Source organism: Physcomitrium patens, chromosome 21 (assembly GCF_059467195.1).
Source record: "Physcomitrium patens ecotype Gransden chromosome 21, ASM5946719v1, whole genome shotgun sequence".
Lineage (NCBI taxonomy): Eukaryota > Viridiplantae > Streptophyta > Bryopsida > Funariales > Funariaceae > Physcomitrium > Physcomitrium patens.
This window is the reverse complement of record NC_143430.1, coordinates 11,471,414-11,496,550: the sequence shown is the minus strand read 5'-3', so window position 1 is coordinate 11,496,550 and position 25,137 is coordinate 11,471,414. Positions and strand designations below refer to the sequence as shown.

Below are 25,137 nucleotides of genomic sequence, written 5' to 3'. Positions count from 1 at the left end.
TTTCAACAATGATCAAATCATAGGATAGTCTTCTTATCCTAGAATTGAACATTATCGATGGCTAAGAAGACCTATCAACTACCTTCAAAGAAAACAAAGATCAGCGTATGTAGTAAATACAATTTGTTGCATCTTAGACTTCTTTAACATATGATCATTGCTCCTTATAGAACTTGTTCCTAAAAGAAGAAGTAATGTTTTAAATATATATCTATTGTAATCATTGCTTAAATTAATAGAATTAGGTAAAAGTAGATTAATTTTATAATACCTTTTAGAAAAGCTTCTTAAAAGCTTCTTAGATGTTGTTTTGACTTTATATATGTTTGTAGTTGATTGAGATGTTAGAAACTTGGTCAACAAGCTATCCATGTATCACATATGTTGGTAGCTTGTGGAACAAGCTAAGTATGTGGTAGCCATATAAAAAACTTACCTTGTAAGTCAAGATATGTATCATGTAAAGTCAATACATTTTTGAAGGTCCTATAAAATGTCATCATATAGATCTTAGGTAGATAATATATATAGAGGCAAGAGTGAAGCCTTCTTCACTCTTGACAACTCCTTTCTTGCTTCTAGTCTAGATTCAAGAGTCTCTAATTTCCTTGTCTTTTGGCAATAGCCATTTGAGCTTTTTTTTAAATATAAATATTACTTTATTTCTGTTTTGATATATTTTTTTTGATACAGATTTCTCAAATTCATTCATCTTCTTTTAATTCATGTCCTTGACATAAGGTGATATTTTTCATCTTCTTGGTATATCTATTATCTTATATGGTTCAAGAAAAGATACATAAAATATGGCATGAATCTTCATGAATTCTAATAGGTATAATTGATATGCAAGTAGATTAATTTGTTTATATAAAATAAATGGTCTAAGTCTATAGTAATCCAATTTATCACAAAGATGAATAATCTTGATATTGTGACAAAGTAATTATATCTTATCACTAACATGGAATTGAGGTTGTTCCTTGTCATAAGCATCCATATTAATTTTTTTGTTGTTTTTGAGCTTCTTTTTGTTGCACCTTTAAACAATCATATTATATTGTTTTGACAAGTAATTTGTTTAATCTTTTGGTGCAATATTATCAACTTTTGAAAAATCAAAAGTATCAAATTGTAAATAATAACCATAATTGGCAAAAAAATATATTTTTTGAATAGAAGAATGTATTGTGTTATTATAAGCAAACTGTACCAATGATAAAAAAATATTAAATTATCTTATTAATAATTGATAGTATATCTCAAATATTATTTTAAACTTAATTCACTTATTTTATTTGGCCATTAATTTGAGGAAAGAGAATCAAAGATAGTTTTATGTCCACTTTCAATTTTTTTTAAAAAACTCTCCAAATTCTTGATATATAATATGTCTTCTTATCTAATATAATATTCTTTGGAAATCTATGATAGCAATAGATTTTTTTAAAGAAAAACTTAGCTATTTTTTTACTTATAATAGATTTTATATATAGTACAAAATATATCAACTTAATCAATCAATTTATTATCAAAATGTAGGATCATAAGAAACTAAGATTAGAAGATCTATAATAAAGCCTATAGAAACAGAAGACCATGGTTATTTTGGAATATGTAATGGCTGAAGAAGTTCATAAGGTCAATGACAAAAAGTCTGTGATCTTAAATAAACATCATTTAATTTTATAAAATCTTTAATTTTTTTTTATATTTGAGGCTACCAAAAATTTATAGCTTCAAATATTTATTGTATCAAAAATATTTGATTTTTGGAAAGTTGTGACAAGCTTTGGAACACATAATTATGCTTTGTCTTCTAGAATGTATATTTTTTTTCCTGAAATAGAATAGATTGTTTTTGAATTCAAATTTAGAAGTATCATAAGACTTAGAAGAATTATTTTTAATATCATGAATAAGAGAATCAAAGGACATATTTGATTGAACTTGCTTAAAAAAAATTAAATCAATAATTAATATTAATTTCATTATTCAAAGATGAAAATGCTTTGGCTTCAAGATAATTATTTTTTGTTGATCAAAAGATGTATCTCCTTCTTTTGGTACAAGATAAGAACGTCTAGAAAGAACATCTCTCAAACCTTATTGTTTTCTAAATCAATAAGTGATTTTGAAATCAAATCTTTAGAAAAACATGCTCCAATAAGCTTGGCAATGATGTAAAATTTGTGTTGATATAAAGTAGTTAAAGTTCTTATGATCCATATATACAATTACTAGATTGGAAGCACCTTTAAGATAGTGACGTTCTTCTTAAAATGAGTCTATAATTTCAAAAAGCTCTTTGCAGTGGATCTCATAATTAATCTTCGTTCTTGAAATTTTTTTTGGAATAGAAAGCTATAAGATGAAGCTTATTATTGGCTTCCATTTGTGACAAAACTATGCCTATGGCAAAGTTTGATGTATTTGTTTCCATAAAAAATGCCTTAAAAAATTCCACATTATACAAGATTAATACAAAAATAAATGATATCTTCAAGGCTTAAAAAGATGCTTTAGCTTCTTTGCTCCACTTAAGTTTTTCTTTTCATATCAAATATATAAGATAAGCTACAGCTTGAAAAAAGTTCTTAATGAAGATCTAATAATAATTAGCAAATCTCAAAAAAATATTATACATCTCTGATTGTTATTAAGATCTTCTAAACTATGATAGTTTGGATCTTTTTAAGATTTATTATAAATCCATCATTTGAAATGATGTATTTTAAAAAATCAACTTTAATAGTATGAAATATATTCTTTTTCATCTTAGCATATAACCTTAAATTTCTTAGTTTTTTATAATACATGATAAATATGAATTTTATACTATTTTATATTCTTAAAATAAATTAAGTTATTTTAAAAAAACTTATTAAGAAACTCACAAAAAACATCATTCATTTGATGTTAAAAAGCAGTTGATATATTTGTGAGTCCAAAAGACATGACATTATATTTAAAATTCCATATTTAATCCAAAATGTAATTTTTCATTCAATTCCTTCTTTAATGCATACCAAGTTCTATGTTCCTTATAGGTCTATTTTTGTATAAATCTTTATTTGATTAAATTAATTAAAAAATCTTAAAATCAAAATTAGAAGATACCTATTCTTGATAGTAATCTTATTGATTCTTGGATAGTCTACATACATTTGTAAAGATCCATCTTTTTTCTTCACAAATAAGATATGAGTCTTTTCTAGAGACTTAAAGTGGTACATAAAGTTTTTGGTCAAGTTTTTATTAATATACTTCTTACGTGTATGCAACTTATTTTGTGATAAATTATAGATTGGTTGAAATGGTGATTAAGTTTGTTCTTAAAGATCAATAAAATAATCATAGAGACAATACTTCGAAAGAATTTTTCATTCTTCTTTTGAAAAATATCTTGATAATCTAACTATTGGCTTGGAATGATACTTGAAATCTTTTTTCAAAAAAAAATAATTATAGCATAAATAACAAAATTTGGCTCTTCTTTTACAACATGCATAAAAGTTCTTGCACCTACTAATAAAGATTTGGACATATTAGACTTATGGCTATCTATTTGATTAGAAAAATTTTAAATTAAACTTTAAAAAAAATCAAAGTTATAAAAATTCCAATCTATTTGAAGATTATATTTTTCTAGTCTCAATAATTCTAAAATAATTAGATTAAAAAGAAATTTAATTACATTAAATATTACTAAGTTTTTATGACCATTAATTGCTACATCTAAATGAATAATTTTATGGAAAATATCTCCAAAAGACAACAAACGACCACCTATTATTTCTATATGTACAAATTTAGTTTTTTTATCTAATAATATTTCTTATTTTTTGATAAAGTCTTTATCTATAAAACAAGTTGAGGCTCTTTAATCTAATAAGGCTAAGAATTTGTGATTTTTTGGTCTTCAAAAAATTTCTATCATAAAATAAGGTGAAAGATTTGAAGAGAATATAAGACCTTCATTAGATATTACACAAGATTCTAGTTATACAATTCCTATTATAATTGAAAAAATTAATTTTTCAACACATTGTTAATTTGGCAACCAAGCTCCTTATTTTGTGATTGTGTTGCTTCCTTGGAAAATGTTGAGTATTACATTTAGGTTCTCTATAATATAAGCATAACTCTTTTTAATAGCATTGAGTCTTTTTTTGCTTTGGAAGAAGTTTGAAATGTACCATATCAATTTGCATAGGTTCTAGTCTTGATGATTAAGCTTTTGTAAACTTAAAAGTTGTTAGCATGACTTGATTGTACCTCTTTAATCAAATCTTTATTCTAAGCATCTTTCAAAGAATTGATTATTGCATGCAATGGCTTAAGTAATAAATTGCTATAATGAGTCTACTCTTAACATTGTCAATAGTAAATCTTTAATGTTATTTTATAATCCATACTAAAGTTGATTGATAAGGGCCTTATCATTTCAATTCATACCATAAGTGAGGTTTTGGAATCCAATAGTATATATAATAGTTAAAGGTGATCTTTATTGTAAAGATATGAATTTGATCTCTGCTACCTTTTTCTAATCACTTTCGTCAAATATGGCCATGAAGACTTTCCAAAATGAATTTAAATCATATAATAGTAATGAATCTTTTTTAGTCAAAGATACAAACCAGAAAAGAACACTTTCAGAGAAAAGTGCACATATGAAATCAACTTGAGTAAATCCATCAGAGTATTGAGAAGGATACAATCTTAGATAGAACTTTACTAGTTGTAGAAATCTTTGAAATTTTTATCTTGTTCCATCAAACTTCTCTAATATATTTATCCTTATCTCCCTTGTACTTGTTATAACAAGATTTCTTTGATTTAATTGTGAACTTAATCTATTTACTTCTTTCAATTATATAGTTTTTTGGTGTAGACTTTGAACTTCATTATTGGCTTCTTTCATAGGTATTGGAATATTATTTCTATAATTGACATTAAAAACATATAAAATTTCTATCTTAAGAGTGTTGATAATCTTGTGAAGATTTGAAATAGTTACAAATCTATTCTCACTTTTGCAAAGAGTAGCATCCATCATTCTTTCTTCCATAGACAACTTAAACAAATCTAAAAATCAAATTAAAGGAGGATAATCCGAAACCTCTAATATCAAATGAAAATTTCTACAAAGTAATATAGTCTTCTTTCTTTAAGGAAAAAATTATTATTAGGAAATTAAAATATTAGATTAAAGGTAGATAGTCTACAACCTTCAAAACACAACAATAGAAGTGGAATAGTCCACTCTCTTCTAAAAACAAAAAAAAAAAACAATGAATTGGTATTCTTATCAAATTGTTAAGGATATGAAACTTGAGGAACTAAAAACTCAATATACACTCGTGTAATTAAAAAAGAATAGATATTCACTCAAAACTAATATAATATTAGAAATTAAAATATCTATTACTAAAGACAAGAAGATTAAAAAAATTTCAAACAAGACTAAGGACTAGAAAGGCATTGATAAGAGTGAAGAAGGCTTACCTCTTGCATCCATATATACTATCTAACTAAAAGCTACATGGCGACATTTTAAAAGACCATCTTATAATTAATCTACATGGCAACATTCTAAAAGACCATCTTATAATTATTTAAGAATTAGATTAGATTTAATATATATCATGTCTAATCTTATAATTATTTTAAATATAATCCAAATATTCTATAAACATTAATTTTATTCTATCTATTATATTTTTTCTATTCTTTTTGTGCTTCTAATAGAATATAAATATAATTTCATAAATTTGTGATTTTACTTTTTTTATAAAAAAATTGAAAAAAAATTATAAATTTGTAATTTATTCTAGAATGATTAAAATATCAACTTAACATAAAAGAGTAATTAAGATATTTAGTTGAAATATACTACATACAAATAATAATCTATTAAAATTCTATGTTAAATAAATATAATATATTTATAAAAAAAATTATAATACTTTTTATCAAAGTAGATAATAAATATGTTTTATTATTCTAGGTTATATTTCATATCAATTTTTCTTTATTAGAATTATGTAATCTATCTAGATATTATAATATCGAATTACATTTGAACAAAATGAATTAAGTATATTCAAATGATATTTATGTTTATCTTAAAATATCTCGAAATTTTATATATATATATATATATATATATATATATTACTTTTGATATTATCTTTTTTTTTAAAATAATATTTTCTTTTAATAAGAACTTGGCATGTTTTGATATATGAGTCTCTAATGAATAGCTGAGAAAGTCAAAAATAAGATTTAAAAAGAAATTATTTATTTTCTTAACATATAACTATAATTTGTAAAATAACATAAATTGATAGCAAATAAGTATAGAAGTTTAAATAGAATATTTATCAAGAAGCCAGGTTAGACCGCATTTGGTATAAAATAGGTTAATTTAATTTAACTTAATATAATAACTAATATTTGATTGTCTTAAATTTTATTACTTTTTTAATTATTCAAATAAAACTCATATTTTTGGATGATTTGATACTACTTCTAGAATAAATATAAAATAAAATATACTGTATATAATAAGGATTTTTTATTAGAGTAAATAAAACATTTAAGAAGACCTTATTTTAGTGATTTATATATATTTTATTAATTTTTTAAGTTATAAAATTTTTAAAACAATACCATTATTCTTTTGAAATTATTAATATATTATAATGAGTATGTTTTAGAAATTTTAGTACAAAACTTCTTATATTTAACTAAGTAATTAAGAAATAGAAGAGATAGAGTTAAATCGTTGAAATTAATTTAAAACAATATGTAAAAAATACTAGTGTAAGTAGAACAAGATTATGATTTGTTTTTAATTTAGAGGATATAGGAAGGTGAAACCATAGAAACAAATTAGTAAGAAAATAATAAATTTGTATAACAAAAGAAGTTCTAAACATTAAACACATTAACACATTAATTAATTAACACGTTAACATGTTAATTAACACATTAAATATTAATGTAAATTTAGATTGAAAGAAATAAAATCTAATGATTTAAATGCCAATTACAGTCTTATAAAAACCATGAGTAAGTATATTGAATAAAGTCTATGATCTTAGTTATGAGAAAAATAATTGTTGTGGTAGGATTCTATACTACAAGTATATATATATATATATATATTGCTAATAAAAATGAGTAAATAAGAAAATATTGTAATGCCAAATAATAAACATAGTTTAGAAATAAAAATTAAGAATAAATTAAAAAATAGTAATTAAAAAAAGTTACAAGAAAATAATAAAGATGAAATTTAAAAATAATTTACAAAGTTTAAAGTTGAAATTTATAGAAAATAAATAAAAACTCAATTTTTCATAGATAATATTAAAATTCAGAATTGGCAAAAAAATGATGTTTTTTTTGTAATAAAAAAAATTATATACAAAACAATTGACTATACATTGGTTTTACAGTAAAAACTAAATTATTAGATAGTAAATTTTAAAAACATATACAATTAAAGAAGGATGCAATAAATATTGTTGAAACAAGACACATTGAGTCATATAACTATATTAATTTAATTAGGGAAATAGAAAAAATTAGCTAGATACTCCATACTTGCAATTATAATCATTGGTTGCATAGGAAATAAATGACTATTAAGGTGGTTTGTAAGAAGTTGAAAATGAAAATGGAAGAAATTATGCTTTTAGCACAGCATCTAGCCAATTAAGACTGTTATTTCACTCTAAATGAATATAGATTAAATAAATATGATTATAGAATTTTTAATTTATTTCTTTTATTGTTTGACCGTAGCTAATAAAAAAAAAAAAAAGGCTAATTTAATCTTATCTAAAGAAGCCTTGCGTTGAAATATGCTCGATTTTTAATTTTAAATATTATATTTTTATTTTAGAAAATTTAGATAAGGAGTAAGGTACTACCTATAAACAAGATTTTTTATTTTTATTTTTATTTTTACTACCACCCACCTTATAATTCCAAAGACTTGAATGCTGAAGAAAGTTATGCTCTTTAATTCTAAGATAAGTCTAATTTGATACAGCATATATCAGCAATTAATTTTTACAAGTATTAAAATGTAAATAAAAGAATCTTACTTTGATTATCAACCAGTCTTGTAACAACAATCACAAAGTTCTACCTATCTTAAAAAAATGACTTAAAAAGAATTGAGATTACTAATGTTAAAAAAATACCATAGAATTAGGCATACTTCTTATTGTTCTATATAAGCATGCATAGACATACTTTAGATACAAATAATTCAACGTTTGTTTAAAAAATAATATTTAGCATAATGTAATCTATAAATTGTATAAGCAAATGACTGTGTTTTAATATAACTAATTTTTTCAAAAGTATAACTTTGATGATATAATACTCATTGTTGTAATAATATTGATTTAATGATCATTATAATTTTGTATTTTAGTATAATTTAAAATTAAATTAAAAGACTATAAATAATTTTACAAGGTCATTAGAAATGTAAAAGTTTTTTTTCGTACAGTTTTATGTTATTTTATTTATTGATTATTAAAAAATTAAGATACTAAAAATAATTATTTAAAATATTCAACAATAATTTATCTAAAAAATCTTATTTATAAAGAGTTATTAGATGTGGTAAAAGTTCTTGTCCTTGTACCAAAAAACATAGTATTTCTTGTGAATGACATTGATATCTAATTTTTCTTTTTCTTTTTCCTTACAAAAAATTTAAATTAAATATTAAGAACAAGATCTCTTTAAATACAATTTCTATAAATTTATAAAGTTGATGGCATGTAAGTAAGTCTTCAACAATAAAAAAAAATCACCAACATAAAATTTCAATTAAATTTTTATTGATTTTAACTTTTAAAAATATAGATAATATAATAATAGTAATTATTATTATTATTATATATAGAACTAAAATTTGTAAATACCATGTTTGATGTGTATTTTGATTAGAATAAGATGATATTCTATTATTTATATTCCAATTTATAAATATCAGTGTTGTGTTCAATATTAATTTACTTTTATACATATTTAGGGTCATCAACTGTACATTATTTTTATCAAAATGAAATTTGGGTAACCACATAATGTTTCTTACTTCATATTTTTATTTTTATTGTTTTTTTACCTTGACACCTACATACATGCATACACACATCTAGTATTACTTTTATTTCATTCATTAATTTGCAGATTGGCAGGTTTGCAGATTTGTTATATCAACTTAAATTTTTTAATTCTTTTCTTCTTATTTCCCCTCAACTAGAAATTTTAGTTTTAAAAGTTTGACCCCCATAGTCTGCTATGAAACTTTTTATTCTTTTATTCTTTTTATTTTTTAGTTCAGTTTATAATTAGCTGAGAACTGAGAAAATTTTCTTTGAAATTTTTAATTGTCACCACATATGAAAAGTAGTGTTTACATGTGTATTCCTATCATACACATGATACACATAGAGTCATAAAGTAAGCCAATAAACCATGAAAGAATTTCACTTATAACCATGTGAAATCAATATTTGTAAACAATTTTTATGCACTCCATACAATTACTTAAAGCATAAAATAAACTCCTTGCACATAGAAACACTATAATCTTTCTGGGTACATGCACATGAAAAGGAAAGGTTCAATGAAATAGATTTATCACTGTCCCATGACCATCAAGCAACACTATTTCCAAATTAAAACAAAAAAATGGAATCATACTATCTCACTTTACATTAAAAACCAAAATCAAAATCAAAAGAAAAAATAAAAATTGAACTGCAGTGAAGTGCAAACTGAAGCATATTTTACAACAGAAGCATAAATGCTCCCAGTATTATTCAACAAAAAGCATCTCTGACCAAAATGCAACCAGCTCTTAAAGACAAGTCCTGTCCTTGGACAACAACACACACACATGGAATTCCTCCTCAGAAGGAGCAACAACAACAAAATCTAGTGGCAAGCACTTTACAGTTTGGAAAACTGCATGCTGGAGCAGATGCTCAGCCAGCACCATGACTGCAAAATATATGCTTAGAAAAACACTCAAAAAAATAAAAATACAAACAAAAAATAAAATACTGGCTGAAACCCTAATTTCCCACATTCTACTATTCTAGGGTTTTGTGAAGCTCAAGAAGGATTATGCAATGATTGTGCAAGATATGACAGAATTTTATGGGTGAAGGGATGAATATGGGGGGGGGGTAAGAAGAGCTGGCACACAGGAGTACATAGTAAGGAATGAAACTGGATAGCCACAGCTTTGGTGTTGGCTGTGCACAGCAGCACAAAATGATAACAATGAGGCCCCCAGATGTTTCATGCTTGGAGTGAGTGGCCTTATTCACCTCCCCAAAAACAAACACACATACCCCCCCTCCACCCACCCACCCACCCCCCTCTCTTAAAGCTTCTATGTTGATGTGAAGTGGCAGTAGCCACATGGGGTATTAGATGCTGGAATCAGGAGGAGAGCGGTAGGTGTGAAAAGGGTTTGAGGCCAGAGGCCGTCGCTTCATCGTCGCCTTGTGTGCTGACCTGACCGTATGAGTGTCTGAATCCCCGCTGAGTTTTGCAGCGATGGCGCCAGTATGGGTGAGGACCGATGGAGACGCCACCGTTTCATTTTAGCACCCCCCCTGCGCTTCTCTGCGGTGCGCTCCGCGTGCCTCTGCTCTGCTCTGCAGTTGCAGTCCGTCCTCCCTGCTCTCTGAAGTGTGCACATGAGATTTTCGCTGCCTTCGCTGCACGTCCTGATTCACCTCTCTCGCGCGCTTTCTCTCCCTCTCCCTCTCGCTCGCGCTACTGCCCTTGAGCTTCTGCCATCTGAAATCTACGACGGGTTACTTCATGAGCGCTTAGCGTGCATAGACTTCACGAGTTTTGGTTAGCTACCGTGTTGGTTGAGTCTTTGTGAGGTCTGCCCTGCATTGTGTTGCTTAGCGCATATTTTCAGCTGTGTATATGGGATGTCTTCTTGGAAGTCACTGACGTTCCCGGATTGGATTCAGAAGCTGGAGTTATGAGTCTATAGACAGCTGAAGAATGAGCTGTGGAGGTTTTTCATGGGATTGTATCGGTAGTTATGAAATTCCTTGTTTCGCCTCTTGTTAGTCCCGTGCAGAAGACTATGAGAGGAGGGAATCGGGTTGCTAGCTTCTAGGAATTGTTGGAGAGAGACATGCAGAGTCTGGAGTTTGTGTTATTTGCTGATGATTCAATTCGAAGAGATTGTGGCTCGAATGCGTCGCACATTGTCAGCTGCTTCCAGCAGTGCTCAAACCCATGCATGTGGAGTCTATCTGGCGGGTCGGGTAGCTGTTAAGCTCACGAGAAACTTACACAACGAGCGTTGGTTGGTTCTCGACTGAAACCTACCAATGCTCGTCCATGCCCGTGCCCTTGAGGTAAACCCCGGATTCAAAGTGCAGTCTCATGAAATTTCATTGAGGAAGAAGGGGAATCACACTTCTGAATACAAGCGAGAGTATATCTGATGAATATGGCGGCAGACAAGGCGGAAGATCCACCAGAGCTACTGGAAACATTGGCCGAGAATCGAATCACGTTTGAGAAGCAGATTGGATGCTTGGCAGGTTTATTGCAGATTTTTCACTGTCAGTGCACTTTAAATGGTCACCGCAAAACCTCAAATCGCTTACGACCTGTTCACGGTAAGGCCATTGCTACATACAAAGGTTCACCTATGTATCTGTCTCAATGTTGCCGTGCTGAGTACATGCACTATGAATCCAGCACATCCATTTTGTAAGAGCAGAGATGTTGCTGCGATGGTACTATTTTGCGGGAGCGTACAAGTTCAGTTGTTTTAAGTCCTGTCTTTGTGTCGAAAGCTCGTCAAGAGAGGTGACGGCAAGTCACTGAAAATTCATGCAGCACATGAGGAAGGATCTCCGGTCGAATCAAATGTCTTAAAACTGTGGCAGGCTTGCAATTGTGTGCGGATCGAGAACACAGGCTAATTCACGTTATCCTCCTGTACATTGTATTCCTACATCATTGGTTCAGCAGATATTCCTTGTGCACGGGTTTTAAGCTTTAAATTGCTGTGTTAACTTGCTGTTTACAGAGGAGACTTCGCTCCAAGCGCATGATATCCTTAGGCATGACGCTGGCAGTCCAGCGATATATCTTAGGGTGAGGTTTCTCTGTATCACTTCTTCGCTTGTAACGTCGTTTCAGATCTACTAAGTTGCGTATTTTTTTCCTTACCTCACGTCATGTGGAATCCAGGTTTAGTTTTCTTAGAAAACGAAGTGAAACCTCCACACCGATAGTTCTTTGTATACCGTTGACGGTTGAGCTAATTCTATCCTTTAAAAGCTTTTCATTTGTGCCGCTGTGAGGTTTTTACAGTCTGGAACGAAGCCAGCCCGATCTCGAACTGCAATGTATGAAGCAAACATGTCAGTGGAGGAGTGGCCATCTATTAACAAGAAAGAGATTCCTCCAGAAGAAATACCACCTTCCCGGGTCTCCTTCTATTTCGAAAACCAGCCTGGAAGAGCATCACCGCGGAGAGCATCACCCAGACACTCTCCTGTGCATCCCAAAAACCTTCCCCTGTTCCCTGCTCAACGCAGAATGTCCTCGGATAGAAGACCCTCCTATGAGAATTTCCCGAAGTCTCCTGATTCTTCCATCATTCGTAACGTTGTGCTGAATTCGTTGCACAAAGAGAAGTCGCGAGTGTCCGTGGATAATTCTAGCAGAGAAACGATGGCTGGTCTCATACGTTTGAAGAATTTGGCAAGGTCACGCTCAGTTGGTGGAAGAAATGCTTCCGCCAGGGCAGGCGCGGAGTTTCCAAGATCTAATTCGCTGGGTGAGCAAAGAAGCTTGGAAGTGTACAGCGATTGCATAGAGGAACCGCTGGGATTTCTCGCACGAGAGCGGATAACGTCGAACCTCATCCATTTGCGACGCTCAGTTGATAGTCGTGAGATTTCTAGGCTAACTGTAGAATTGGAGGAAGGACCAGGAGTTGGCTCTTTCAAAGATAGGAGACAAAAGTTCGTTGACGATAGGAGTTCTCATCTGAATAATTTTCACAAGCACGAGAGTGACGCTGCCAGACAAGCAGCATTGGACTTGGAAAAGTCCCTTTATGCACTGAATTTGAAGGAATCCTTTCGAACTTTTCAAAAAGATAAAACCTATATTCACAGATCTCTTGTTAGCGGAGATGTTCGGAGATCGCCTCAAGCAGCTGCTGCTTCAAAGATTGGTGGAAGGTCTCCACGAAGAGAGCAAATGACACGACGAGTCGACTTTGAAGGCAGGTGTGGAGGCACAAATGTTGTTGCGCGGTTGATGGGACTAGAGGAACTTTCTGTCCCTTCAACACGCATGGACCTTACAGAAGCAGGAGCAACAGACATGAATTCTAAATCTCTCTCAGCAGACACTGAACATGGAAAATGCGACGAGTACAGGCATGGTTCATACAGAGGAAGATATCTGTCACGAAAGCATCGTCTAATGGATGGCATGCCCTCTAGGATACGGCAGCAAGAAGTTCGTGAAGCCTTAAAGAGCAAGATAACTAAATCCAAGAATTATTTTCACGAGGAAGGTCCGTTGCTCACTATACAAGGCTGCAAAAGTCCAACATCAACACACGAACCCCTTCACGATGATATTATGCAACGACTACAACAGTTGCGATCCTGGAATGCTACAGAAGAGCGTGAAATTCTCAGCCAGATCTTGGAAACCTTACAATTGAAGGGATTGTTGCATTTGCCTCGAAGTAATAGCAGAGAGGCAGCTGATAGGGTGACGCGCAATATTCCTACACAGATGAATTCTGACGAAGTTAATGTTTTCGAATATCGAGCTGATTCAGGACACGATTGGCGAAAATTTTCGACCAGACAGGATTCATCACTGAAGCACCCTGCGACTATTATGATAATGAGGCCCTCTCCGACGAAAATGGAAGTTGCATCCATGCACAAACATGCAGATTGCAAATGTAATGGATCGGAGAGCTCTGAGAGGTCTGAAGCAACAAGCACCCGTTTAAGCAATGAGGACCGGTATGGCTTCTCACCTTCTCCTCGCAATATTTAATGATTTTCACCAAAAAAAATCAAGCAGACTCAATTGAAGACGATACGCTTTTGGTTTGAATTTGACTAGAATATTGCCGCAACTTCCGTCTGATTTGGCGATTGTACTTTGCTCCTTGTAAGGTATTGGTTGTGTTTGAAGTGTATGTAGGGGATCAGCGAAACATGTTCGTGAAAAGATAAGAAGCCCAGCACGATCATCAAGACCTCTGCCGAGAATGAAAGATAATGCCCGGTCGACAAGTCCAAAGCAGCGACGTCCTCCACAAGGAGAAGAAGGCCAATCATGGAAGGTCTCTCTGCCCGTGAAAGCGATGTCCAGCATCAGCAATACTCCATCGCAATTGCCTCAGGCAAGACTCCCTCGAGGTCAAGCCCCTCATTTGAGAGACAAGAAAGAGTCAAAAGCTGCACTTGTGACGTTAAGGGGCCAGTCTCACGGCACGTTGAAGAAATGCTTGGCGGCGAAGAACTGTGAAGCTCAAACTGCAAGAAACTCAGTTGAAACCACTCATCGTAAACGGTCTTCAAGAACTGCAAACAAAGCTGCATCTCCAACCGCAAGTAGATATTCGACACCATGCCGGGATAACGTCGAAGACAGGATTGCGTCGGAGACGCGTCTAGACAAGAAGAAGTTTGCGGAAGGAACTCACTCTCCAGCACACGAGGCAGCCCTAAAAGAAACGGACTATGAGGATTGGAAAAAGGAATGTAAAGCACGAGTTACGGCCGGAGGAGCGATGGACCACAGTGTAGTCAACTTTGATCACGATCCTTGTGTCGATCGACATGCTTTGAACAGCTCTCCGGCGAGGTTAAGAGCAAAATTGCAGGCATGCCAATGAACAAGCTCCTTCTCTACCAAGCCTTGATGTTGAAATTGCTTCGTGTCTTTGATATATGCCCGAATTGACAGTGCTCAGTTTGCTTCGCAGACATTGAAGGATTGTTCTGATGTCAAGGCCGCCCCTAATGAACTAAAGGCGCCCCAAGGTTCTCCAGCGGAGAAAACGCAGACTCCTGATCAACAACAAGGTTTGGAAAGCTGTGACCAGCACAGTCCGGTATCAGTCTTGGACAATAGCGTTTTCGACGCGGAGGATAGCAGTCCCAGTCCTCCTGTCACCACTAATGTTCAAGGTATCCCCTAGTCGATCATTCTGAATACTTGCATAATGAGTTTTGGCTCTAAAAACTGTATGCAACAATCAACAAGTCTTTCAACGTCGTAACCTTGATTGATGCAGATTCACACCAATCCGAAGGGCATGAGTACGAAACGAGAGTTGAGGATGGGGACCGGTTTGCTATCACCCCCTCAACTTCCGTTGAGACAAAACATGTAACTTACGTACCTCCAGCAGAACGTGGTGAACCTCGTGACCTACATGCGGAGATGCACCTACCGATTGACCACATTACCTCGTGTGATGAAGGCATCAATTCTTCATTGAGCAGAGACAACTTGGTCACAGACTTTGTGGGCCAGCTGCTGGTGATGTCAGGAGCCGCCAGGGCGGAGTGGTCGAGCGGGATGTTTGTATCAGGACAACTATACGCTAACCATGAGAATCACCATGAATGGCTCTCCAAATTCGAAGCACCTGAAAACGCTTACCTCTTCAACAAGTGCCACAGACAGCTGCTGATCGATTTTACAATTGAGGTTCTGACAACGAAACTAGCTGAAAATGAGAGCGCAGAGACATGGCTCGAGCCATCTTGGGCTAGGACAGAGCAGCAGCACCAGTTCAAGCGGCAGAGCATTGAGAATATTATATGGAAAGAGTTACAAGATCTTCCCTGCACTTCATCGTATGATATCTGCGATGCAGTTCAAGGCATTTTGCAAAAGGATTTCGGCTCGCAAGGTCCCAAGTGGACCGGTTTCCGAACAGAAGTCGGTGAAGTCGGTGTCGAAGTGGAGAAAATGATCTACAAAGACTTGATGGACGAGGTGGTGAGAGAACTAAAATGCTTCGGCTCATGCAGGCACCTAACAAATATCTTCGAGGGGGGAAGCGGTCCTCGTCGACAGCTATTCACTTCATGAAAGTCATCGCCATCCTTTTTTCAAGTTACATGATATTATATGTGAATGATGTTGGACGTCGCCAACCTTGGCTGCGTCGAACAAATACTTGTGGCAGCAGCAGCAGTAGCGGAGGAGAACTCAAGTTACCCTACAACCATGTGAACTCAAATGTAGGGTCCACGTCTCCAAGGTCCTCTTTATCTCCAAAAGAATGTTTCGGTGTTTCACACATTTTGAGTCCTCACTTCGAAGTCACGTTTTCAGCTGATTATTTTGGGTTGCTTGAAACAAAAGGTATTTTGTTTATGTATAATCTTAACACATTATACAGTACTGTGCATAATAAAAAAAAAGAATGAAGCAGTTTATTTTTTGATCCAAGAAAGTAGAATATAAAATCTCAGTTATTTTTGAACTTTAGAGTTTGGTTTGGTTAGAGAACGAGTGTGGTACAAGGCTTGATTTATGTAACAAATGGTGATTAGAAGAATCAGGGCAGAAAGAAATATAACATAAATCAATCAATCACTCATTCAAAAATGCTAATATATTTGAAAATTTCATGTCTGATTTAAAACGCTTGTAAATGAACCAAAATTATAGTTTTAGAGTAGAAATTTTTTTGAATAGAGGGATGTAAACTTTATTGATTTTGATTAACAAAAAAAAAAAAAAAAAAAAAAAAAAAACAATCAAACAAAGTACTGTGAATGTGAAAATAATAGAAAAAAAGAATGTTGTATTACTGTAGTTAGAGTAAAAAAGGTCAAAACATTGTCTAAATATATACAATTTAAAAGTTATAAAAATCGCTGTGAACAAGCTACAAATGAATTTCATATTTTAAAAAAGATAGTTGCAGTCAATATTGCTGTCTACTTTTGTCTCAGGTTTTGAAATTGCTGTCTACTTTTGTCTCAGGATTTGTAGCAAGTTTAATCTCAAGTGATGTGGATTTTGGAAATGCAAAAATATCAAACATGCACAAAATAGACAATTGAATTCTATTTTAAGAAAAGTTATTTCCTTTTACATGGCCAAGTCCAAAGGTTATATGATTTGTTTTTTTTAATAATTGTGATTACACTTTTTGAATGTCTACTACTTAATTTTAAATTTATTTTACTACATGATAGTAAAATGAATTTCAAATGAATTTTAAATTCATTCATTCATCTAATAATTCTAATACTCTTCACAAAGAATCTATGACGGAGTAAACTAACATTTTTATAGCATTAGTATAAGCAATGGAAATTTCCTTTTCTTATTATTTCTTGTTTCTTTTCAGGTAACTGTGTCTGTTGGTAGCATCAACTTCTTTCTTACAAGATTTAAAACGATATTTTGTTCACAGTAGCATAAGGACACGATTTCAATTGAAATATTTAAAAATACATACTTTATTAAAAATTTATTAGTATATATATATATATATATAGCACCACAGTATTATTGGTCTTAGTTATTTCATACCATGATTCTAATAATGTCATGTTTTAAGGTAAACCGCACAAATGGTAAACTAAAATCAAATCACAGGAGTTTGATATATATATATATATATATATGAACAACTAAAGCAAGAGCATAAAAACTTGTTACCAAATCCAAGACTTTCAAACCTACACTACAAAAGGTATAGATGCAATATGCATAACAACATCTTGGTTGAAAATTACAGAGCTAGTAGTGCACACTAATACCAAGCAAGGAGTTACTGAATTCATTAAAAGTAACTAAACTCCATTATGTTAAACAAGCAAGTAGGTTAGGGTAAGTAATGGAAGAAAAGCTGTGCCCAAATAACAAGGCATTCAGTTAACCAACCATCTCACGTCAACTGCCTAGATTTACTGCAATATACTCTTCCTGCGTGAGAGATTCATCTGCAGGTTTCCAAACCCTAATTTATCACACCGCCATGATGGACAACCCCAGTGAGTTAACTTGAGGAATGCATTAGTCACCAGAATGAACAAGAGCACAAAAGGTCTAGTGACAAATCTCGAGCATTATACTAAAGAGAACTGCAAGAAGTACCGACTCATACCGACAATACTGTTGTCATGAAAGTGTATCATCCTTCCGGTACGAGCTTTAGAACTTTGTGTTGCCGGTATGAGTCAACACCTCACACCTCACACGAAAACCGCGACATCTATGGTTGTCATTGTTGATGAGTGGGAGTAGTAGTAGTTCCACTGATCTGACGATGTCAAACACCAGCTTCTGTGCCTAGCCTTTCGCGAAGGATTTGCACTCCCATGTACCTGCACAGAACCATAGACAGTTGCTCAGATGTCCATAAATTGCGTGATGCATGCTTTTATACAGTTTTGTAGCGTAATTTCTAGAGTTTATCGTTCATGTGAGCCTCGAGCTCGACGTTGTAGTTATGGAGATGCCGCGCGGGGGATCAGTTGTGCGCTGGAAGCTCAGGATGGATCGGTATTTTCATGATACTGTTCATATGGATTCAAAATGGTTACTTTTTCTGTGTGTAATAATTGAAAGTGGGTTTAGAAATGATCGAAGCATCACCTCCCGAGCATCATCACAGTGGCCTGAGGATTCGAGCCGGGAGAGCGTCGGAACGTTGACCCATCGATCACACGGAGCGACTGCACCCCAATGACGCGGTAGTCTTGCCCCACAACGTCCCCAACCAAACTACCGCCGTGGTAATGCCAAATCGTGGTGACGGTATCCACGCACCACTGCCGGATATTGATCGAGTCCTGGGTGGCGTTGGAGAGGTCCCGCTGCGGTCGAGAGCTCTCCACGGCCTCCCTCACAGGCCGCAACACGCGAGGAATTGTGTCAATCGTGTACTGCAGTCTCGATAGTGAAGGCGAATTCAGCATGTCGAGCACCGTGCGAATCCCTTGCTCGCATGTGGCCAAGTCCTGTGGATCCTGAAAGTAGTTGAACCAGACTCGCGGGTTGTCGATGGCGTTCAAGCTAGAAAGTCGCAGCAGCCCCGAAGACAACGGGCCCCATATCTTCTGCAGGATGGTGCCGCTCCATGAAGCTTGAAGTCGAAACGGCCCTGGAACCTCGCGAATCGCCGAAAAGATTCTCGTTAGCGAGGATTGTGCGGTGAAAGTGTCATAGTTTAAGTCGCTGCGTCCCCAGGAGCTTCTCGAGCCGATAGATGTGGGGTTATCGGCAACGGAGTCTCTTTCGGTTGCGGCGATCAAGACCTCTGCCTGCCCGCTTGAGATTTCGATGAAGCTGCCCCAGCTAGTGATACCCACCACCTGGATTAGGGAGACTTCAACCGCCTGGTTGGTGAGCACCCACATAGAATTTGTTGGATTGTCCGCCATATTCGAACCCACGGCGGGGTTGTCGAGGATGGTGGTGATGTTGAAAGCGGCCAGGTGATCGGCTGGGCCGATGCCGCTCAGCATGAGCAGCACCGGGGTGCCAAGCGCACCCGCCGAGAGGATTATTTCGCTACCAGGATTCTCGCTCAGTAGGGCTGTGTGATTGTTGCCGTCGAGATCCACGTATATTACACCAATTGCTCGTGGTTCCCACTGGCTGTTCGCTCCTGCGAGGTAGCAGAAGGAAAGGGGAAGCGAATGGAAGGGAAGGGATCAGTCAACAACGTCAGTGTGTACTGGTGTCTTCGGCAACTAGAACTAGGGGATGAAATCCGACATACCGAATTCGGGAGCGAAAATCAGCCGTTGAGCGCTGGCCCAAATGTAGACGTCGAGGTTGCTCGGATTAGCATACGTGAGAAGGTCAGCAGCTGTGTGGCGGCGGCCATAGCTGTCGAATATAGACCCACCAACCTTCGTGCCGATCAAGTGCTCATACGTCTCGCCGTTGTAAGGGGTCACGCCAACCTCTAACAAAGCGTCTTGAGCCGCGCTCTATCACAGTAGAATCCAGAGGACAAGCTACAAACATTAGAATCACACATCCAACCATGGAACTCGCTCCACGGAAATGTAGATGATATTGCTCGATTCTGTTCAGAGACGACGAATTCTCACTTGGAAAGTTTGCAAAGTCGGAATTTCAGCAATTTCATCCGCAACCCAAGTAAACGAATCGTTCACTAAGGCAACATTCCAGCCCGCCTCCGCGACAAAATCAGGATCAGCATAAGTGAAAAAACCGGCATTGATAGCACTGCCGCCTCCTAGAACCCGGGCACGTTGATTGGGGATTCCTTCTTCGGAGGTGAAGGACTGCGATGCGGAGGTGCTGGTATCGATCTGGAGATTAGGGTAAAACCCAACGAGATTCTCCACGAACGCGTTTTGGTATGGCTGACCTGTGAAAGAATTAGTGACACGAAAACTGAAGGGTCAAACAATCAATCAAGGTGGGGTCTAAAATCTAGAAACAATGTGAGTTCCAGAGTGTTACGTCGTAGCATTTCTGCTTCTGAGTGACACGCCCAAGTTTGGAATCATACCTCCACGCTCCAATAGCAGGACTGAGTAGTTTTGTGAAAGAGTCGCTGCCAAGGGGCACCCTGCCGTTCCTCCTCCAATAATAATGTAATCGTAATCGCGGATCAGAGGTGGCGCTTCCGTGGCATTCAGCACAAAGGAGTAGTTGGGGTCTGGTTGAACAGACACACATACATTGTTCAATCTCTTCGACAATGTGGATTGTAGAATTCGATCCCTCCCAAAACATCATGGAAATTGATTCCCCGATTAAGCTCAGTTCGCAACAACCATGCTACCATGCCTGCTTTACATTGGAAGACCTGAGACTGAAAACTCACCACTGTATATTCTGGCAGAGTAGCAGCACCGGATCATGATTTGCATCATGACCAACACATACAGGAGTGTACATTTGGCCATACTTATCTGAAGTTCACGTTTCCGATCTGGATCTTTCCCTTTTTCCTTTATCCACTGCGCCCCACGTTGAATGTCTCCTGCTTGCGTGCTCGACGATCACTGGTGGTGGCGGGTTGCGGTACAGAAAAGAACGAAGAAGGGGGAAAAAAATTTTAAAATAAAAAAATTAAATTAAAACGAAATAATTTGCAGATATCCTTCGTCTACAAGATGTGGAGATGCTTTGGATTAGACCACTCTTTGCCTTGCAAATAACGGCAAAGTTCAGTTCATGCTAGATGAACAATAGTCCCGACTGGAGATATATAATTATAAAACTTAACCGAAGATTTATAATTATAAATCTGAACTGAAAGATGCGCAAAACTTTGTCAAATGACGACGATACCTTCTTGGTTCAGAGCTAGGCAACTAAATTGTGTCTCTTGATGCACATGCTACGGATCCTTTTGAAGCTTCCTACTCCATGCTATCCTAGCACTGTTCATGATCTCGGTAAGGCAGTGGGAATGCAAATACCTGCACAGTGTTGACTGATGCTTTTATCGAGAGGATGATTGATCGGCGGGTAAGAAACAAACCAACAAACAAAACACACATTCCCATGAGCTCTTCCCTGTTCCGAGGTAAAGTTCCATTTCATGAGAATTTCAATCATTCCAGGATATAAGCCTCGAAATCTATTGGGAACCAACTCTGTCGATAGAGGAATCCAACCTTTTTCTCGAAAGTTAATCTTCGTCCGATAGGGCTGCACGAGAAGGATGACCTATGTTAGCGCACAGCTCCACAATGTGTGATGAGATTTATCTAGCCATGTACTTCATGAACTAATGGAATCTTGGTTGAACTAATCTGCACCAGAAAGGCACCCTTTTACCATATAACCCGATCCTGCAGGGACCATGATTCTTCAATTGGACGGAAGTTGGTGAAGTTTTCAGCATCATGGTTTTCAAAACCCACGTTCACGTACTGCTTACAAAGGGAAACTGCTAACCCTTCAACAGTGTCTAGCCAGTATAACTTATGATAAGAAAAAATAAATAAATAAAAATAACATAACATCATGAATAATAAAACTCATGTTGTGCTATCAGGTTGATCAGAGCGTTCATCAATTTGTTATGAGAAATTTGGCACCAACCGTATATCTTCCACCACCAACTGCCTCACACCACACCAGCTTCATGCTATTGCTGTGGCCTAGGCCTACCAGCTGCAGCAGATCTCTTGTCTCCTTCAATCCCCTTTGGTCTGTGTATGGTGCAACCATTCGGACCTCTACAATTAGACTAGCTCGAAAATCTTCCACGTGAAGCTTTTTATAGAATTCCATTTGCTCTTCTTTACGATGCTGACTTCGAGCTACACGACGCCCACAGACATTGCATTATGCGTAGCCTGTTCAACCTCTACTTATTATTATTATTATTATTATTATTCATTCTTCCTCATTCATATAGTAGTACCATCTGTCTACACTAGCATTATTTTGCTAATTTTTAGCATCTGTTTTGCTACAGGAATTGTTGATGAAGTGCGGTATTGATAGGCAATGATTCAAATATAAAATTAAAAACAAAGTTGCTTGTAATGTCTGTTGTCATGAGCGTGATATTATGAAATTGGCCATCAACAACAACACTGGTTTAAATTCTTCTTAAGGAACCTCTCTTTTTGTGAGAATTTTTTTGTATGTGACTTTATATGGAGGATTTATTTATTTAATAAGGAGATGTATGGCTTTCTTTATAGAATCTATATCTCTAAGTAAAATGTGTTTACTAGATGTTGCCTTTTTATTATTTTATTTCATCTTTGTTTATTTTATTTCTTGCTTCTTATATCCTATTTATTTATTTATTTTACCAAAAGACATATACATATATATAATTTTATTAAATAATTTATTAAAAAATAAAAAAATAAAAAAATAAAAGTTTTTATTTATTTATTTTTATTATTTTTTAAGAATGTACAATGATTTTTCACACACACACACACACACACACACATATATATATATATATATATATATATATTAATTTTGATTATAACTTTAGTAGAAAAAATCATAGATATAAGTCTTTTATAACAAGATATGCTTTGCATGAGCCTCTAGTTATGTCTTATAATACTATTATCAAATTCTAAATAATAAAGTAAAAAAATGTTATTAAAAAGTTCAATAACTTAAAAAAGTTATTAAAACTTTTATATAATTTTTTAGAGTCATTAACAAACCCTTAACAAGTTACAAATGAATGTATAAGAGGGGCAACTTTGCATTTAAAGCTCAAAAACTCCTTTTTCTTGTCTTGAAATCTTTGACTTGTACCAACTAGTGTAAAAAATATTATTTTATTTTTTTAGTATAGGATATTATTTTTGAAAATTTCATGACAAATTTCCTACATTAAAAAAAATTATCCTGCATTAGTAAGGCTTGGTTACTAATATTGTAATAGAAAATTTTAATTAATTAATTTACCAATCTATACATAATTTTTTTGTAAGAAAGTAGAATTATATTTCATTAGTATAATATTTATCTCTTTCTTTGCTAATACATATAAAATATGTTTTGAAGTCTTTCTTTTCTTTTATTGTAGCTCTCAATTTTATCAATTATATTATAATAAGTAAATCTTTTTTTGTAATAAAAAATTCTTAATATGTGGCAAATAAAATTTCTAACAAAAAAATATTATTGCCAAAATACCTTATTATTATTGGTAATATTAAATAAAATTCTATCAACAGTTTTAAAAATTATTATATTGGTTATTGATGCTTATTCTTATGTAATTGTTTTGCAAATATGATGAAGTCTTTATTGATGTAGTTATTTAAGAAAAATAATAAAAAAAAAAAGTTATTATCTTTTTAGTTTAAAATTGTAATAATATTATTTTTTTAAGCTAAAAGAAATAAATAATTAATACTAGAAGAAACAACTAGTACAATTATTTAGTCTTCAATTCTAAAATGTGTTAAAAAATTATTTTATTGTGATAGTACTAAATATAATAAATAAAAATTACTTATTTATAATAAATTCTTAAAAAATAATTATAATTTTTACAATGTACTATTTTCTAGTGATAAATACCACTTTTAAAAATTTGTAGTATATAATTTTTAAATAATTATTTTTTATTTGTTTATATCAATTTTTTTTAAAATTTATTTTTTAAAAATATAAGTGTTATTTCATTTTATTTTATTATATAAAATGATAAGCTTAAACATCCAATAATTCTTTGATCATATAAAATTGATTATTGGTAACAAAGAATCATTATTGCAATCAAGATTTTCAAAATATGCCTTAGCTATAGCATTTGTATCATACAAACTTTTGATGTTTGTAGTATTTCTAAAAACCAAAGCTTGTACAAACCAAAATATCTATATTCTTAGTATTTTTTTATTAGTAAAAAATTACATTACTAAAAGCAAATTTCAATTATATTTTAAATATCTATATGGATGTATTGCATTACAAAGTAAGAAAAAATACAAATTATATTTTGAAATCTTCTTTAAAAGTTAGGCACAACATAAAACTAAAAAAATTTAAACAATAACACTTCTTCAACAAGAATTGCTATTAAATGTTCATATATTTACTTTATTACCATAATTTTGTAAGAACCAATATCTATACCTTTAATTGTAATAATATAAAAAATTGTAGAATGAAGGTTTTTAGGTCTATCATCATTTGCATATATCATAAAAACTCTTGTCAATTGTGTCAAATTTTGGCCTTCTATCTCCTTTTTTGGATTCCCATTAGAATTAAAATATACCTCATGTTAGCTTAAAAGGCAAACTTGCAACTATTGGTCATTGTAGCTTCTATTTTTTAAGCTTAATACTGAAAATTCTATAAGATTCTTCTAGCAATAAAATGTAATAACCATCTAATTATTAAATAATAATCATTTCAATTTTCTTGTATAAGATAAGGTAAAGATAATATTATTTAATTTTTCATATTATATATATATATATATATTTCTAGAAGTATTTTAGAATATGCAATATCAATGTGGGAGTTAAAAAGTTAAAAATTAATAATATTATAAAGAATTATTTGTTTATTGGCTTATATTGCTCTCAACTTATATTA

At 33.3% G+C, this 25,137-nt stretch overlaps 3 protein-coding genes across 6 annotated transcripts in view; 1 reads left to right on the top strand and 2 right to left on the bottom strand.

Annotated features, from left to right (window-relative positions):
• Positions 1-10,750, bottom strand: part of LOC112273863 (uncharacterized) — a 35,997-nt gene extending 25,247 nt beyond the window's left edge. Inside the window, exons 1-2 of the mRNA XM_024502878.2 lie at positions 10,564-10,750; positions 9,938-10,041 (exon numbers count right to left, since the gene is read on the bottom strand). Coding sequence (XP_024358646.2) covers positions 9,938-10,041; positions 10,564-10,750 — 291 coding nt within the window. The remainder of the gene's footprint in view (positions 1-9,937; positions 10,042-10,563) is intronic.
• Positions 10,618-16,543, top strand: LOC112274438 (uncharacterized). Of its 4 annotated transcripts, none has more exons than XM_090245648.1 (6): positions 10,618-11,699; positions 12,116-12,183; positions 12,403-14,087; positions 14,272-14,956; positions 15,059-15,263; positions 15,371-16,543. In XM_090245648.1, exons 1-6 carry the CDS (start codon positions 11,522-11,524, stop codon positions 16,174-16,176), a joined length of 3,627 nt encoding a protein of 1,208 aa, XP_090101774.1. In that variant the 5' UTR covers positions 10,618-11,521; the 3' UTR covers positions 16,177-16,543. The 4 variants fall into 4 exon arrangements, with proteins under 4 accessions (XP_090101774.1, XP_073386062.1, XP_073386061.1 ...); XM_073529961.2 differs by having other exon boundaries at positions 10,635-11,699; positions 15,047-15,263; XM_073529960.2 differs by having other exon boundaries at positions 10,635-11,699; positions 14,263-14,956; positions 15,047-15,263.
• Positions 16,544-17,861: 1,318 nt separating this feature from the next.
• Positions 17,862-21,515, bottom strand: LOC112274439 (protein HOTHEAD). The gene is made up of 6 exons (XM_090245649.1): positions 20,915-21,515; positions 20,597-20,746; positions 20,169-20,452; positions 19,832-20,045; positions 18,703-19,717; positions 17,862-18,431 (listed from the first exon to the last, which is right to left on the bottom strand). The coding sequence occupies exons 1-6, from the start codon at positions 20,994-20,996 to the stop codon at positions 18,377-18,379; spliced, it is 1,800 nt and encodes a 599-aa protein (XP_090101775.1). The 5' UTR covers positions 20,997-21,515; the 3' UTR covers positions 17,862-18,376.
• Positions 21,516-25,137: the final 3,622 nt, after the last annotated feature.